The sequence below is a fragment of the Lepidochelys kempii genome, chromosome 1 (genome assembly GCF_965140285.1).
Source record: "Lepidochelys kempii isolate rLepKem1 chromosome 1, rLepKem1.hap1, whole genome shotgun sequence".
Classification (NCBI taxonomy): domain Eukaryota; kingdom Metazoa; phylum Chordata; order Testudines; family Cheloniidae; genus Lepidochelys; species Lepidochelys kempii.
The window spans coordinates 60,674,970-60,693,556 of NC_136380.1; the positions used below are offsets into that span (position 1 = coordinate 60,674,970).

The window sequence follows — 18,587 nt, forward strand, 5'->3', positions numbered from 1 at the left end:
AGATAAAAATTTTAAAGTGCTGTGAAAGGCTCTATTCTTGCTCAGTTTTCTGAGCAAGCACTTCCTTTTTCACAATCTGCGGAAAGGGTTGAGTGTTTTACAATGCACCCAAAAGTGTATTAAATCCTTCCAAATACAGATAAGGCAGAATCTTTGCCCAGAGGTGTTTACCAAATAATGAGGAGCGTACCTTCCCTGTAGGGAAGTTTGAAGAAAGGGCAACATTAATAAGGTTGCGGGGTTTCTCAGCAAGTCTGGTGCATACTTTGATGGAACAAAAACAATGTTTTTTGCGTGAAATAAAACTAAAATGAGTAACTAGAAGACTTGCCACTGGATGTGTTCTAAGTCTCATGGAAGTAGTATGTATCCAGGACCTATTAGGGAAATAATAACTTAGATTTTTTAATTCTGTCCTCTAGAAAAATACATATATTCAACAATAGGAATGTATAAATTGAGTGGTGTTTCTTAAATGCTCTGCTTATTAAGCTCTGATCTCTTTTGACAACTGAAAGGATGAAGTTGTTTAGCATAACTACAGGTGTACTGTGTGTTTCTTAAACTAGAATAATAATCGTAAGTTAGCTTACTCACATAACTGATTGTGTAGCTGTTTTCACTGAATTTATCGGTAATTAAAGGAAGAACTACTTTCACAAACATGCTTGTTCCCCATTATATTATAGAGGGCAGACTGTCCCATCACAACCGCCATTCTGCATTTTGTTATTTAGAGGAAAGAATATAAGCAAACTGTTTTTGAGGCTTAGACTTGGTTGTAGATCTGCAATAATAGTTAACAATGCAATTTGGGCTCCAGTAATACATGAATTAGAGATTTAGGCAAAGTATATCGCATACAGCTTTTAATTTTTGGAGGATAAAACATTCTGTTGTATTAACAAGTTGTGTTGGTCTTCAGGCCTTCTAGCTCATATAAGTGCACCTACTATGCTGACAAGTTATTTTGTATATAGGCTTTGAGAATGTAGAGGTGTATTGGAGTCAATGTGTGGAGGATCTGCCACTATATGTGCAAACTTCAAATTGCTAGTTACATCCACTCTCAGATTTTTACTGAAGCATCAATGTCACATTCCATTAATATTATTGCTTAATTAAGTAGCAGGTAATTAATGGTGAATGTAGGCTGTCAGCATTATAAAAGAGGGTGTTTGCAGACTGGATGGAAAAGAACCTTGGAAAATGAAGAATCTCTAAGGGAAAAAGGCTGCAAATGATGTTCGTTCATAGACTTGCACAGCTAAGAGATTTCTGTAATAGGGCTGTCTTTTTCAGAAATGTGTATTTTGGCTGAAATGTTCCATACTTGGCCTTAGACCAGGTGCAATTTTTCTTAGAAAGCTTGATAAGTTATTGTCAGCTGCTCAGCTGACGTGAACATGGTGTACACCACTTTATGTCAATGAAGGTAATGTGATTTGCACCAGTTGAGGATGTGGCCTAGCATTTTTGAGATATCCAACCATGAATAAGGAAAAAATAAAACCAGTTCAAAACCAAGCCCTTCATATAACACATGCTGCTTTTAATTAAATTTCACCTGAGTTCTTAAATAATAATTGCCTTTGACATGTTCGAAACAATTTGTCTGAGGAAAAAATGTGTATAGCATTTGAGAAAGCATTTCACTTAACTTTTGAACAGTGCATCAAAGAGAAACTTCAGATAGCTGTGCACTGAAATAAACATTTGCATATTTATTTCGGAAATGGCAGTGTCAAATAAATTCACAGTATTTTCACGTGGTAGTGCATTTTGTAAAAGAAAATAAATTTTTCTAGAAGATATACTCTAGGAATTATTTTGGGGAAGTTCTATGGCCTGTGTTGGGGAAGTTCTGTGGTCCACAGGAGGTCACGCAACATGATCATAATGGTCCCTTCTGGCCTTGGAAGCTATGGAAATCTTAACTGAGACTACATTTAAAACTATTAATGCAAAAACCAGGAAATAGAATGTTGTGCAGTTGGGAGTGATTATGTGATCTCGTTTCCTTACTGTAATTCTAAGATGCTGATTGAGGTCTGAAATCAAACCCAGTTCAAGCTACCAATAGAGAGAAATTAAGTGTCCGAGTTGGTTTCTGGGTAACTTTTTTTCTTGACTGGGCAAGTGTTCTAGAAGTCTGTAATGAAGGCCCATAAAAAGAGGCAGAATAGGCACCGCATTTGTAGGAGGTGGGGCAGAGAGAAAGTGGTGGATCTGCAGTATACTCCTCCTCCAAAAAGCCCTCTGGGAAGCAGGCATAGAGACAGTGCAGCTCAAGAGCAGCTGTCATTGGCTACTGGGATTGGGTGAGCGGAGAGGAGCAGCATAAGGCTAGCTGTCTTTTTGGTGACTTTATTTCTGTAAGATTGACCTCTGTTTTCCTTGTGGATCCATGGGGTTCTGTGCCCTTACAGTATGTAGAAAGACTTTAACTTGTTTAGGCCAGTAAAATACATAATTGAGATGTAAAGGTGTCAGGAAAATTTTAGCCTATTATATGTTTTTAATTCCCCACCCCACCTCCACACAGGGCTTTTTGGTACTTTCCACAGGCTTTAGCCTCTAAAGGAATAGGCAGTTAGTTATCCATTGTCAGTTCAATCCTCAGGTGCTGAATTGTAAATTGCACATAACCATTCTCATTTAAAATTGTATTACTCTTTTTCTAGCTGTTCTAATACTTCTAAATGTTTACTAAATTTCTCATATAAAAATTTCTGGTCTTTAAAACTGATCTGATCTTTCAGTCTCCATTGTAAATATCACTTTCTTGGCCTACCCTTCAGTCTTTGTTGACTTCACCTGTATGAATGTTTTTCCTCCCGACCCACTGATTACGTGAAATTACGTTAGAATATTTTCCCAGTGTAATTTGCTTCTTAGCTGAGAAGATATTTAGACTAATCGAACTAAAGAAAACAATTAGTTTAATTCTTTCTATAAAGCACAAAATACTGTGCAAATTTATTGACTTCTGTAGGCTTCTGTTTTAAAAAATTGTTACTCTAATTCAGCATTTTTTCCCTGTAGAAAGAATCTTCAAGAGGAAGGCATAGAGAGAAGGAAGACATCAAAATTACGAAGGAGAGGACTCCAGAAAGTGAAGAGGAAAATGGAGACTGGGAAACAAATAGAGAAGGTAAATTGAATTCAAGTAAGACTCTCCATTTAATCTATTACAATATTCCAAATACTACAAATTCTCAGGTTGTAGAAAGTTTTGTCCATTCCAATGGACTGATATGTTGACTATTCATGAATTATTGATGAATAAGGATTGTTTCAATTTATCTGTGGACAAGGAATAAATTTAGTGGTTGGGATTGGATCAAGTCATATAATTAGGGTTGGCAGGAATTTGACTTTTTTTTCTCTATACTTTCAATAGATATTGGTTTATATTTAAGCATTTTTTAAGATTTGTATCTATTTAAATTTTCACAGTTGTGGGAAATTGAGTGCGTCAGACAATTATTTAATGGCAGTAGACATTAATATTAAAAAAATTAAAGCTTTATAAGCATTACAATCAGATGATGTCATGATCACATGTCAAAATGTACAAAGTAAATATCCTTAAATCAAACTCTGATTTCTCAAGCAGCATTTTTCTTACTTTGCCTATCAATAGAAATATTTGTTGGTTTGTGAAATCAACATTTACTGACATCTGCCATTAAAAATCTAATACTTCCAAGTTAAATATAATACAAAACAAGAGGTTGTTACTGTCTGCCTTCTCTCTCAATCTGTTTTGAAACTGGATGAACAAGACATCAGTCATAGAATTGTTTGATCAGTACATAAGCAAAAAGAAATTGGCCCTCAGCCACTGACTGGCTGGCAGGGCCTTTCATACCTAGGTCACTGGTTCAAATCCAGCTTACATCAGTTGTGGCTGATTAACAGCTGATCAGTGAAATTAGGTGTGTTTACCTCATTTAAAATAAAAAAAAGACTCCATTTTGCAACAATTTTTATGTTTGCCTGTCTCACTGAGCACAAAAACTAAATTATGTTTGCACATAGCCCATATAGGTCATTGTTGAAGCCCATTGTCAGGGTGACAAAAGAAAGCTTACTACTGCTCCTTGTTCTGTTGTCAAAAAGAGGATTTTGGTGTCCAGGATCTCAGTCACAAGCACTCATTTTTTAGCTTTCATTTAACTAAAAAACTGTACCAACTGTTTTTTGGATTGAGACAGAAGTGGTGATCTTCCACCAGAATTGTTCCATTTCCCTTTGTTGCGGGAGATAGTTGACTTGTTCTGACTTACTATGAAGTTATCCTGGTTTCCGGTGAAGCTAAGTGATATCTACATAACTATGAAATACGTCATGCTATTGTGAGTAGTTGAATATTATGATGTGTTTTGCTAGGTTCTGTACAAACATAGGACAAAAAGATGCTGCCTGTCCCAAAGTGCTTATAATCGAAGTATAAGGCCTGGTCTACGTTAGAAAATTAGGTGTGCATAAATAAGTCACTCGGGTGTGATGTTTTTTGAGAAGTATGACTGTTTAAGACCACTTATGTCATATATTGCCTGTCATCTTTTTTAAATAAAGACTCTGATAATGGAGAAGTTAATTATGATTATGACCATGAGCTGTCTTTGGAAATGAAACGTCAAAAGATTCAGAGAGAACTCATGAAGCTGGAACAGGAAAACATGGAGAAGCGAGAGGAAATAGTCATTAAAAAGGAGGTTTGTATCTTGAAAATAGGCATGTGTTCTTATAACTAATCAACAACCATTTTATGTCCTTAGAGTCCTAATTGGTTTCTACATGACTGGAGCCTCTATGTGTTACCACGGGGCAAATGATAAATGACTGTTGGGCATAACTTTACAAATACAGGGCTGTGTTCTGGCTAGCCTTTCTGTGTAGACAGGAAAGGAGGCAGATAGGAGAGGAACTTCGGGGCACAAATCATTGTACACTCAAACTGGCTGTCCTGAAACCTGTGAAGTACATGTGAGAGAGGTCTTCTCCATGTCTGCCCCCATTGGGGTTTAGGAGCTGTGAATTTATTTCATATGCTTCAGTCTGGACCATTTTATCTACGTCAATCCCCCATCTGCCCTCAGTCTTCATATTACACTGGATTTTATTAGGCATAATCTTGGTGGGTGGTTCATAATTGGAAAGAATGTCTGTTTGGGGTGGGGGACCTTAAGAGCCAGAATTTTTGGACTGTAGGTAAATCTTACTGGAATGCAATTTTTCAGGCTAACTTTAGTGTAATAATTAGAGCCATTTTATGGATATGAAATGTAATGATCTGTTGGTTGTCGTTTAATTATGTTGTAGGTCATTTGTGCAGCATTTTCTTTAAGATCAGCTTTATTTTAAGATATTTTAATACTAATGTAATTAACTACTTCTGCAGAAATATGTGGTTAGTATGTCTGAGGCAGATGGTGTGTCAGTGGTTATTACTATCTAAAGTTTGAATAATATTAGGATCCTTATTCAGGATACATATACAGCACATGAGTATTTGGTTGTAGTTTAAACTTTTTCTTTATCCAAGATTTCTCCAGAGGTGGTTAGATCTAAATTATCACCATCTCCTTCGCCAAGAAAGTCTAAATCTCCAAAACGAAGGTCAAGTCCCAAATCTTCATCTTCAGTTAGTAAGAAAGAGAAGAAGACTTCTACAGTGTCTTCACCGCTTTTGGACCAGCAGAGGTCAGTAGGTAGACATACATTATGGGTAGGGAACAGGGTGGTATGTCGATACATTATGAAATGTTTTGTGCTAATCAGTGGATATAGCTACTCATTTTCATTGTCCCTTAAGGTATGGATTCAATGAACCAGTCTTGAAACTGTAGATTTTTGCAGAGTTCACAAAAATCCCTGGGACAAGGCAGCAAATATATGTCTCCATTGATTTTAGTAACTTGTAGATTTTTCATTGAACATTGTTTCTTTAAATGATGTGAACTGCTTAGAGCCTGTGAGATACACTGGAGAAATCTAAATAGAAATCAAATTACATTTGTTCAATGGTGTGGGGTGTTGGTGGTGGTTAAATGCAAGTTAATCTAGGATAGAATTGAAATTTTGAAGTTTGCCGAGTCAGGTGTTCTGTTGACACTACATATTGCTATAAAAGAGATAATACTTGACCTTCTAGGTTAAGGAGTGAGCTGGAGCATTATAGCACTGGAAAAGGGAGACAAGAGGGAATGAAGTAGGCAAAATCACAGGCTGTTACAACTAGGCTTTTTGCCACAAAAAAATCAATCAACTAAAAAAGATCTTGCTGACTCTAGAACCTGGGAATCCATGTTTAGCTCCATTAGATGTGAGGAAAATTGCAACCCTAATACAAAAACAGGCACCTATATTTGCCAAGCAAATTGCCTTTGAAGCAAGTTATGCTTAAATAAGGGCACAATACTCGTAAATGTTGGTTTTGCTGTAAAAGACTAGTATAAGGGATTGCTTGCTACAGTACTTTAAGATGCAGTGACATCTAGGTACTAATATGTTTGTATCTGTTTGTGACTGACTTATGAAAAATACATATGGGTGTAAGGAAATACCTTTGCATTTCCTTATAATTCATGGTGGAAATAAAATGTTCAATATTTATTCATAAAGCTCCTGAAAATATGGTAGGATGCTTTACATACAAGGAATGAGTGATCCCTACCCCAAACAGCTTAAAATTTAAGGCACTGACCCTGCAGTGTATTGTACACAGATGTATTGTATGCAGTTGCAGAATCTAGTGTTAAGCGGACAAGATGCAAATGATTTTGGTGTTTTGATGCATGCAGTTTTACAAGGGCATTGTAACTTTGGAAGCTGTAATTACACATTTGGGAGCAGTTCCAAATTTTGCAAGCCTGTTTCAGAAATAAGGGTTATAAATTCAAATGGCTATGGGAGACTTCAAAGGAGAGCTTGACATTAATTTTCCTTTATATTCACCATTCAGTCAAGTACAGCTGTAAGTGCCACTATCTGCTGATGGAATAGAGAAGTCTGCCCCAAAAGCTTCAAAGCGCTTGGCTCTGTAAATTGGTGCTGCTCGTATCTGAGTGATTAACAGATATTTTACTTAGTCTTGTAAATAGCTTTTTCTGGTATTTTGATACATTTAGGAGTTCCAAAAGCACCCAGAATAAAAAGAAGGGTCCTCGTACACCTAGTCCACCTCCTCCAGTACAAGAGGAGACTCCCCTGGGGAAAAAGCATAAAGAAAAACATAAAGCAAAAGAGCGTTTAGAAGAAAAAACAAGAGAGGGGAAAGAGAGAGGACGTGACTTTGAAAGACATAAGGAGAAAAAAGAGAAACAGAGGTGAGTTCTGTTGCATTATTAGGTTTTTAGAATTAATGTAACCTTGCTTAGGTTGTCTGCATTTCTGTTAAATCTGTAGTTCATATTGCACTAAATAGAGAGGGTTTTACATTTGACTTGCTGCCAACGTTTCTCTGAATTCATTAAATATAATAAATGCATTGTATATTGGACTAATAAACTACAGCTAATAGTTGTCACTTTAATAAAAATAACTTGTTGAGATGCTCTTCTGAAGTAGCTGTCATGTTTTCCATCAGTGAGTCAGACCTTGACTGGTGGTCCAGTCTGGGGTCCTCCTCATATCTTCATTCTAAAGCCATAATTTTTCCATTATACCTTGAACTTCCCCTTGTAGAAGTATACTACTTCACTTCTTCAGAATATCAGGTCAGTGGACCTATGAAGAGAAAACACTATTATTCCGCAAATTGGCCATTAGGAGGCATTCTCCTGTCCCTAAAGCCTCATTTAGTAAATCTAGTATTTTAGCAATGCTGTTTCTTCAAAAATTGACTCTTAAAAGTCCCTACCTTTTGGGATGCTTACATTCTCTGTATTCACCCTAATACCTGCCCACCTTATCCATCCCTATACCTATATGTCCACCTGGGGAAGGAAGGTCATATTCATTCTCTTTGCCCCTCTCCTGCCCCCTTCCCCCCCAATATTCTCTCTCACACAAAAATAAGATGTATAGTGGGCAGTTTGCTATTACTTTGTGAAGGCTAAGGAGTTTAGGAAGACCTTTGCATTCTGTCATGAGCTGATAAAGTAAAAAGACTCAGAAAGGTGGTTGGATCTGAGGCAGTGTTATGCCCCTCTCTGTAATTAGTGGCAGAAGGTCACAAGCAGTAGTGGGGAGCACTCAGTGCAGCTGTGATAGAAGCAGGAGCCTGTGTGCGTGTGGTACCATGATAGCAGCAGGTACTTCCATGGCAGTGGCTGCAGCCCTGTTATAAAAATGTCAGTGACCTTTGTGTGTGAATTTTTAAAGTTACTTAATATTAAAAACAAATACTGGAAATCCTCCTGATCTTTCAGTAAGCCAAATGGCAGTTCAAGATACCAGCAGTCCTTTTCTTCCTTCAGAAGCCATCATTAAGGTCCGAAAACGTGTCTGAACTTTTTAATAGTAAATTTCTGATTTTACAGAATTCATTAAATTAAAGCAACAAAAACAACAAATTCCCTATTTGTATTGACACCTAGCTGCTTAACAAATTACAGATAATATGAAGGGTTCAGGCTTCACCCTCTTTGTATTAGATTGAAAAATATATTAAATGGGATCTTCTGGAAGAGCACTATATGATGAACATAATTTCATATATGATGAACTGATTATTCTACCAGAAGTAATTCTTGATCCTCTACTATGGGTATGGTCTTGGAGCTGACTTTAATTGATTGGAGATATACTGATCCCATATTGTGCATGCTGAACAAGCTGCTACTTCTATGTTTCTTAGAGATCCTTCAGAAGGCTCCCATAGACCGAAGCGTTCTCCAAGTCCTGCTGATCATTCTGGCAGTAATTCCTCTCCTTCCAGAGAATATTCACCTCCTGCCTCAAGGAGAAGACAAACCTCCCGAGCTCCAGCCAAGTCAACTACACACAAGCATACTTTCTCACCCTCTCGCAGGTGGGAAGTTAATATATAGTTCTTATTTTCCTAAACAATTAAAACTTTCCTGCCACCATATCAAGTCACTTTCTCTTTGGTTAGATTACATGGTATCAGTGTTCTTTCCAAACGTGAGCCTTTTGATACAGAATTATTTACCCTAGTAGCAGTGTTAAAGAATAATCTACTTTACTGTTAACATGAGTAGCTGTGAATCCCTGGTCCTTCAAACTCTTTCTCACCCGCATAACTTTAAGCAGATATGTAGTTCTGTTGTCTTCAGTGTAGTTATTCAGGTGAATAAAGTTATGTACGTGCATAAGAGTTTGCAGGATTGGGGCCTAAATTGTCAAAAACAGAAATTAAGAAGTCAGTGTTTCTTGCCACAGGGATGCTGTATATAGCTATACTTAGAGTATGTACCCAAGAAAGAAAATGTATAATTTGTCTGCTGCATGTTACCAGGATTTCTTGAAAGCACCTCATATTTGGTAAAATAGCTATGTTGTTGGGGAAAACTGCATGTTTCATAAGCAACAAAGTTTTTGTCGTGTAATCGAAGGTGCTTTTTTTCCCTGAAATATTTAGGTTTTTTTTCTGGATGACTTGCTCTTGAATATTATCTCAAGATCAAACTAGGAATATAGAGTGGTTATAACAAACTCTTAAAGTATCCTTATTTTTGAGATAACAGTAGATATGCATGGGAGAGAGGAATGCAATTTATATATTTTAGAAATTAGAAGGATTTTATTTTCCAGTTGATGGCTAGAGGGCAGAGAATATAGAAATTATTTTATTTTTTTCAATATTTTTTTTTGTATTGAGGGTTTATTATTTATTTTTATAGTATCATAAAAAAGTGCATGTGGTGACTATTTTAATGATGTGTCCTACAGGTCTGCTTCCCCACCAGGGCAGCATCACTCTCCCATATCATCAAGACATCACTCCTCTTCATCACAATCAGGCTCCTCTGTTCAAAGACATTCCCCTTCCCCCCGCCGTAAAAGAACTCCTTCTCCAGCCTATCAAAGGACAACTTCCCCACCTGTGAGGCGTTCTTCCTCTCCCTATCCCCCGCGCTCTTCATCCTCTCCTCAGAGAAAGCGAAGTCCTTCAAGACATCAATCCCCAGGGAGAGAGAAGGGGAGGCATGATCGTGACCGGACTTCACAGTCGCATGATAGACGCCACGAAAGGAGGGATGGTACGAAGAAGAATATGCTTTTCAGAAACGCTTTACATTGCCCCCAAATTGTAGTTAGCTGACCATTTAAAAACCTGATTATTTTAATCGTGTCATCTAATGTGCTCCAAGCAGTGAGACAACACATTGGTTAAAATGCCAGCAGACATCTATGCCAGCACTCCTGTTCCTGCTGTATCAGGGATAGTGCAAAGGGGAGAGACTTTAACAAGAATGATAGTTTAGGCAAGGTCTCTTTCATTGTATTAGGTCTCACCTATATGATATGTGTTTAAGTCCAGAATGGCCTTCATTTTTTCTCTCTAGCATTTAACCCCCTTTCCTGTATATGGCAGTGACTGCACCAATCACAGTAGGATAGTGGTCTTCTGTCAAGATGCCAAATACCTGCCAGTGGACCAGCTGAGAGAAAACTCTAGAGTTGTAAATGACTGTCTCCCCTTTCACCAGGAAGAGCCCAAGTATATCATCCAATCCTCTCTGATGACTCCTTCCGTGGTTTTTAGTTAGCTAAGTGCAAAGGAAGATTATAGCACTCCCTCTGCCACATAGCCTATCAAGTCTTGATGAACAAAAATACTGTCACCCCCAAACCTATGAAGAGAACATTTGTCAAGATTTATAGACCAGCTATAAGACAATACAATAGAACCCCATTTATCTGACCTTCCATTACCCGTCTCTCCATATTAACCGAACAACCAGCGCGCACAGGTCCAGAAGTGAGCGATCTGTCTGGTAGCCGCTAGATGGTGCTGCAGTCTCACACTTTCCCATTCTGGATAATCTGAATTTTTGATGATCCAGTCTGGCCCCGGTTCCAATTAGATCGGATAAATAGGGTTCTGCTGTGTATATATAATAGGAACATATTGTGAATAAATATTTTAAAAATCAGGTTTCAGTGGTGAGAGATCTTAACAAAGATGATAGCGTAGATACACTCTGAGCACATTGTCAGGTACATAAGGAATTGAAAAGAGAAATTACCACAAGAAAAGCACTTGAACTCAGCACTCTGTAAAGGAATATGCTCCTGGTCCTAAAATTATTGCAGCAAATTATCATCCTAACACATTTTGAAGTTACTGAATACATTTAATCTCTAAACAATGAAATGTGATACTCACTAGGTCACAGATTCAAATCCATGGGGGAGATTTTTCTAAAGCAACAAGGGTAGTTAAGCACCCAACTCCAATTTGTGCCTTTGTAAATCTCTCCCCATAGGCTTTTATGTAAGAAATCTAATTTGCTTGTATCATTTTATATCCTTTCTACTTTGGATTGTTAAAATCTAGTATTACAGACTTTAATCAAGCTGAATATTACATTTAAATTTTTTGTTTTCCAGAAACTAGAGGAAAAAGGGAGAAAGAGAGGGAAACCAGAGAGGAACGAGATTATGACCAAGAGCAGAGTACCTCCAGGGATCATAGAGATGACCGAGAATCTCGGGATGGAAGGGATCGGAGGGATACCAGGGATAACAGAGACCGCAGGGAGCCAAGGGAATCTAGGGACACTCGAGACTCCAGGGATACAAGGGATTACAGCAGAGATAATAAAGATAGCCGTGATCAGAGAGACTCACGTTCTATACGAGATACCCATGACTACAGAGACAGAGAGAATCGAGATACCCATAAAAAGGAAGACCAGTATCAGGAGGAACCACGCAGTTATGGAAGAACCCATGGTAGAGAAGAGAATTCCCGTGCTGACACAAGGAATGAATCCAGAAATGAGTCAAGAAATGAAACTAGAAGTGACCGGACTGGCAGAAGTCGAGGCAGAGGTCCAGAATTATCTGACAAAGGTACTATATGATTGATTTTTTCAATGTCTGTACTACATTATTTGATGATGAATTTCTGCCAAATAAGCATATGCTGTTAGAGCTATCTTAAGTGGTATTTTCATCAAAACAGAACTGCTATTGCTTAAATGCATAGCACTCCTCTGTTTTCCATTCATTAAAACAGTGTAGCATTGGCATCCTGCGCCACTCTGTTTAATGTATCTGCAACCTTAGCTTCTCCCAAGGGCCATGAAATACAAATAAGAGCCTGAAGTGTAATGAAAGACTAGCAGAGGCAGATTCTCTAACCATATGCATTGCACAACCCCTCCTCCTTCTTCTCAAATACGCATGTATACCCAGGTTCAACTTCTCCTCCCATTTTTCTCACATACAAAATATGTAACTTTATCTATGGCTTTCCAAAACCCGTTCCATTGTAATTTGTATTTGAAGAACTGTTAATTCTTTTATATTATCACCATTTGGTCATCTGTATTCATTGTTTTTTGCTTTGGTTTCTTATTTTTAGTGTAACAATTTTTTTATTTTCTTTTTTAAAAGCTTCCAATAATTTTAAAATAACCTCCATTATCTCTTGACTGTTTGGTCTGCTCATTTCCTTCTGCACATTGTCTGCAGGCTTATGTTCTTCTAAGGACAAATTTCTGCCACCTCCTTGCTACCTTATTACCAGTCAAAGCCCTATACTGTAACTAGAGGAAGTTGATTTCTCCTGAAAATAGAATACAGTATTTGGGCATGGTGTATATAATTTGCAGCTGCCTAGAACACAAGTGCAGCATCTTAATTCTGGTTTTGGTAGGTTGTCATTTCATTATCCCAAATACGTGTATCAGATTTGTTAACTATAAACTTTTAAATTCATCAGGATGGGGAGTTGAGCATTGAAACAGTTTTCTGTGTCAAATAGAATTTAGACTTTAACTTCTGTTTCAATGGTATAATTAAATGAACTTAGATATTTTAAATCTTATAGTTAATTGTTGTGAAATGTCAAGGGATTTTCTTACACCTGAACTCTTACGGCGGGAGAAAATGTTTTCCATAGGAAGTAGGGCAACCAGAGGATCTCAAGTTGACAGTCATAGCAGTAGTGGCAACTACCATGACAGCTGGGAATCACGGAGTAGCTATCCTGACCGAGACCGCTATGACAATCGAGAGCAAGCAAGGGATTCATCCTTCGAAAGAAGACATGGAGAAAGGGACAGACGTGACAACAGAGAGAGAGGTATGCAAACATGCATGCACTAATTCAGAAACATACAGCTGACCTGATATTGGAGTTTGGCATCAGTCTTGTGCTGAGGCTAATGAAAATTGACATATCTAGTACAAATGGTCATTAACACAGCTATATAATATTTGCTTTTTTTCTCCCAGGACTGGCTTATGGCATTGCCCCACTGCTGTTTTTATTCATTCATTATGTTTTAAGCAAACAGCTTGGGGTGACTTCAGTGTAAAATGAATAAGTTGAAAAGAACTGCACATTTTTCATTGTTATTTTCTGGAGGATGTTACCTGTTTATATACATGAGCATGTGCCTACTGTCGCATTTCAATACAATGTTACTTGTTGATATAGACTCATACAGAATATTTTTTGTCTTAGTATTTAAATATGCTGTTGCAAAGGTTTAGCTAACCTTGACTGGCTACTAAAGTAAGGCACAGTATAATACTGTGATTAATACAGTATGACATTTTATTGACTTGGGAATTTAATATTGATTAATGCTTTGCTGTGGTCAGTGTCATATGGCTAATAAATCTTGATACAGATGCTGGTGAGGATGGGGAGAGTCCAATTTTTTATAAGCGTCTGCCATTTTGGAATTAGCATGAGATACTTCATTTTCATAGCAGAAAGAGTGCTGAAATTGTCCCTAGGGTGTTTTGTTCTAACATTCAGTCTGAAGAGTCATCCTAGAGTTGGCTTCTGAAAAAGTTGGCTTGCTGACTTCCTCAGTTAGCAGAACAAGAGAGCTTAATTAAAGCAAACTCAGGGTTGAGGGACAGTGAGGAGAATAAATGTAAACTTACAATGAATTTTTGATCTTCAGGGAGCTTTTGATTGTGTTGGATGTGGCCATTGAATCCCAGATGCTGCCTGTGTTCATTCCTTGGCACTACTCTGTCAAGTTTTCTTCTCTCCACAGAGCAGCACAATATGTCATGTCTTCTGTTCCTGTGAAAAGCTCTGGAAGTTTTTCTAACTGCTGCTCTGCTTTAGTTTTTCTTCTACCTTCAATGAAGGATTTTGTTGAACCTAATCCGCAGCTTCCTTCTTGTCCTTAGCCTACGGATTGCAGTCTAAAAGTGTCCCGGACATTGGCAGTTTCTAATTACTTTTTATCTCTATCTCCTTTGCAGTAACCAGCTGATTAAATTATAGTGCAGTTTGAACTTTCATGTCTTATTGAGTCCTAAGTAAAAATCTTAAACTTAGAAGTAAATATAAAGATACCAGTAAAACAAAGGAAATTTATGGGAGGCAAGCCATTTGTTTTAGAGTGAAGTGCATTTCATTAGGACAATAAATGTTTGTAAGGAGCTCTAATAGAATTAGTCAGGCTTAAGTATCTTTCCTTAGCTCCTATGGTTTTACTTTGCTCTGTTTCTAAAAAAAAAAAAAAAAAAAAAAAACCTGGAGTTTTTCTAACATTAAAATCTTCTCCAAGAGTTAATTTTAAGTACCGATTTACATGATGTTTGAGAAATACTAAGACAGTGCTTTAAAAAGGGAACACATACGAGAAAATTTTACTTCTTTCCAAATGCACTAGGAGTCGTTTTTAATATGGTTTAAAATACAGATTTTCTGGATTAGGTATCGTATATTCAGCTAAAACAGAAATACTTTTAAAGTTAAATCTGATGTTTCGAAACACAAGTATAGTGTTTCAAAGGAGAAAGATGTGAACGTATAGTGCAGTAATTATTAATCCATCCATACCCATGTGTATTTAGCAAATATATACTTCCAGATGTCTGTCGTGTTTCACATTTAAGCATTGTTTGCAGATACTTAATACCACTCCTCATGGCAATACACTGTGGAAAAATAATAGTTTAAACATGAAGAACTTGAATTACAGTGTAGCACTATTGCAATAAGTGGTATTGAAATGATGTGGGCATACCAGCATAAAGAATGTAAATCCTGTATCTGGACCCAAGTTGCCTGAACTAACGATTCATATCCAAAAAATGATTGTTTCGGCCATAGCAGGAAATGTCATTCCTATTTACTTTTAATTTTACCTGGAATCAAGGGAGCATTAAGTCATTATTAATTCACTCGCAGGTGAAAATTGATTAAACTGATGGGAACGTATGTTTTATTGACTCAGTTCTGTTCAAACTCCACATGTATGCCCCTGAAGGATATTCTCTCAATAATGTATGGAGATATGCATTATGTCAGCTTTGCAATAATGGACAAAAAATCAAATCTGCATTTTCCTTTATTCATACAAATGTTTCCTCCACCCCTTTACATAAAGTCTTTAGCATATGCCGTGGAGGATTTTTCCATTATTCTTTACTAAAATGGAATTAAGATAACAGTATAGTTATTGATGCAAATTAGTTGCAATTTATATCCACTTAAGTGAGATTTAGATGTCTGCAACTATGTATATTTTTTGTTGCTAAGGACCTAGGCATCAGAATTTGTCTTCCTTTCTAGTCTTTCCTCCTCCCCTGCTGCTGCTAATATTCAAGTTAAATAGGGCTTTCCCTGTGATTCTAGACTAGTTATTTCCTATTTACACATGTATTCTTCCCCCATCCATCACCACCAGTTCCTGTGGGCTATGCCTATAACAGCTTTGCATGTGAAGCCGCAAGGAATGTTCGAATGATTTCAGTTCTGATGTTTCCAATATTTCCCCTTTGCTTCCTTCTCTTGGTCTGAGTCACCTGAATGATCAGATGATGAGCCACTGGGCCAGTCTGTTTCATATTTTTCTAAGTATTGAAAGTGCTGGCTAGAGGGACCGTAGAACTGAGAATGGATTGAAGTAAAGTAAAATCCTGCATTCTTTAATAGAATGATAAACTTCATTTTAAAATGAGTGTCGTTTTAAACATCTGTTTAATTGAAATCGTATAGAAAATATCTGATCATGCTCTTGGCAATAGTAGTAGTCAAATGGCAAGCAGATAAAGTTTTGAAATTACTGGGAATAGACTTATACAAAATAAAACCTTTATAGTCATGGTTTGTAGTGACCTTAAGCTTAAGTAGAAAAGACTTAAATTTCTTCATTTTAAAAATATTTCAAGATAGTGCCCTTCCCCTCATGTCATTCAGAACCTTTTCCAGCATTCTGTAAGAAGCTTCTGGTTTATGTTTAATGCAGATATATAGATAGTATCCTTCTACTTTAATAAGAATACAGAAGCTTCTATTCTAATTTTAAATGATTAGTGTACTGTGAGAGGCATATCCATTTAATTAGTCACTGGCAGTGAAACTTGACTTTCTTTACAGATCAAAGACCAAGCTCACCAGTACGGCACCCAGGAAGGAGCGATGATCTTGAGCGTGATGAAAGGAGAGAAGAACGAAGGGTAGACCGGGTTGATGATAGGAGAGATGAAAGGGCCAGGGAGAGGGAACGAGAGAGGGAGAGAGAACGAGAGAGGGAAAGAGAGAGAGACCGGGAGAGGGAGAGAGAAAAGGAAAGAGAACTAGAACGAGATCGTGCCCGAGAACGAGAGAGAGAGAGAGAGCGGGACAAAGACAGAGAACGCGAACGGGACAGAGACCGAGACCATGACAGAGAGAGGGAGAGAGAGCGAGAAAGGGAGAGAGAGAAAGAAAGAGAGCGAGAGAGGGAGGAACGGGAAAGGGAGAGAGAACGAGAGCGCGAGAGAGAACGAGAGCGCGAGAGAGAACGGGGTCGCGACAGGGATAAGGAACGAGAACGTCCGAGAGACTGGGAGGATAAAGAAAAAGGAAGGGATGACCGCAGAGATAAGAGAGAGGATGTCCGAGAAGAAAGGAATACAAGAGATGTCCATGAGGAGAGAAAATCTAAGTAAGTGATTCTGCATGTGATTTATTTTCTCACCAAAAACGTAAAATACCATGCGATCCTTTAATGTTTCATGGTGTAACTGTTTCTGTTTTCATTGTTGTAAACCAGATATTTGCTACGGCACAAGTAGCGGCACCTGCTAGTAGTAGCTTGTAAAGGTTATGTGTTGACGCCAGAGCCCCTAGCAAATCTCTGAGAGTTCACTTTGTCTCATTCAGATGTTACTGTAGCAGATCCTAGGTTGTGGTTGTGTTGAGATTCTTGCTTAAAGGTGAGATGAAACCTCTGTTATGTGAGAATAAGATAGCATATCCTCCCTAAACTTACAGCATTTACTCTTTAAATACAGAATTAATTTTCTTTAAAAATCTAATTAGTTTAAATAATTAAAAAGTTTAGAAGGATAATATAAATTTTGCACTTAACGTTTTTCTTGATCTTTCTGGCAAATAAATTCTTGATTCTCCATTGGAGTGATCTCTGTGTATTTCCACTTGTAGGATGCACGTCTGAGTTTTGTGAACTGTCTTTAAAGCAGTGCTCAATGGGGCTACAAGACTAACCCCAATCAGTTCTTTATGTAGCCAGCTGTGGATATTGGGATCTTTTCACTGCACTCAAAGCAATTTATTGGGTTTTATTCAAAGCTCCTTTAATTTCTCATATATTGTTGGTTAGCTAGTTTGTAAAGGAAATAGCTTGCACTGTTTCGCTTTTAGGACCAGTTCCTCAGCTGTCCCAGCAATACTTCAGTTTCATGCTCTGGATCAAGCTGCAAATCATCTCCATTCCACTGGCACAATTAAATAGTTTAATGAAAGGGTTAAGTTTATTTGTGCTTTCTTCGGCTATGTCTGTGCTACAAAGCTAAGTCGACCTATGTTAGGTCGACTTAGAGCCACCGCATTAATTATTGCAGTGGCTGATGGCCACACAACCCTCTTTCTGTCAGTGGTGTGTGTCATCACCAGGAGCGCTTCCACTGACTGAAGAGGGGCAATGTGGGGGAGTGAAAGCGAGGGTTCTCAACTCCATGCAGCTCCACACTGCCACCTCAGGCTTCTCACCTCAGCACTCCCAGCCAGGAGCAGGGGGCAGCCGCCTCGGGCTTCTCACTTCTGGCGGGGAGATCCACACCCATAGTTGGGTCAGCTGCCATGCTCCCAGCGAGCAGCCAATGTAAAGAATGCAGGGTCTTCTACACAGATGCTGCATTGCCCTAACTACACTGACATAAGCCCTACACCTCTTGTTGAGGTGGTTTTATTGTGTCTGCATACCAGGGGAATTACATTGGCAGGAGAAGCATTTCAGTGTGTTACACCTTCACTGTTTTGTCTACAAAAGTTAAGACCTCAGTTGCTAGTGCAAAACTGTGGAACTCCTACAGGAACAAAGAATTGCCTCAGACCTTTCCACTTTCCTTTCCAAGTAGAAGGCATGCTTATAGATAAATGCAAATAAACTAGGGCCCAGTTTAACTGTTAGTCTAAGTTAGAGCAATCTCCAAGCAGCTTATACTATGTGAAGTTGCAA

General features: G+C 38.0%; 1 protein-coding gene across 10 annotated transcripts in view; it reads left to right on the forward strand.

Moving 5' to 3' along the window:
- The window catches only part of ZC3H13 (zinc finger CCCH-type containing 13), a 57,964-nt gene that overhangs the window by 23,587 nt on the left and 15,790 nt on the right, over positions 1 to 18,587 (forward strand). For 6 of the 10 annotated variants that reach the window (XM_073344572.1, XM_073344577.1, XM_073344586.1 and 3 more), the window contains 9 exons: positions 3,046 to 3,154; positions 4,585 to 4,724; positions 5,555 to 5,712; positions 7,140 to 7,337; positions 8,810 to 8,983; positions 9,865 to 10,175; positions 11,530 to 11,994; positions 13,049 to 13,231; positions 16,502 to 17,051. In XM_073344572.1, coding sequence (XP_073200673.1) covers positions 3,046 to 3,154; positions 4,585 to 4,724; positions 5,555 to 5,712; positions 7,140 to 7,337; positions 8,810 to 8,983; positions 9,865 to 10,175; positions 11,530 to 11,994; positions 13,049 to 13,231; positions 16,502 to 17,051 — 2,288 coding nt within the window. The remainder of the gene's footprint in view (positions 1 to 3,045; positions 3,155 to 4,584; positions 4,725 to 5,554; positions 5,713 to 7,139; positions 7,338 to 8,809; positions 8,984 to 9,864; positions 10,176 to 11,529; positions 11,995 to 13,048; positions 13,232 to 16,501; positions 17,052 to 18,587) is intronic. The other 4 variants (XM_073344631.1, XM_073344639.2, XM_073344595.1 and 1 more) reach the window with 2 other exon arrangements.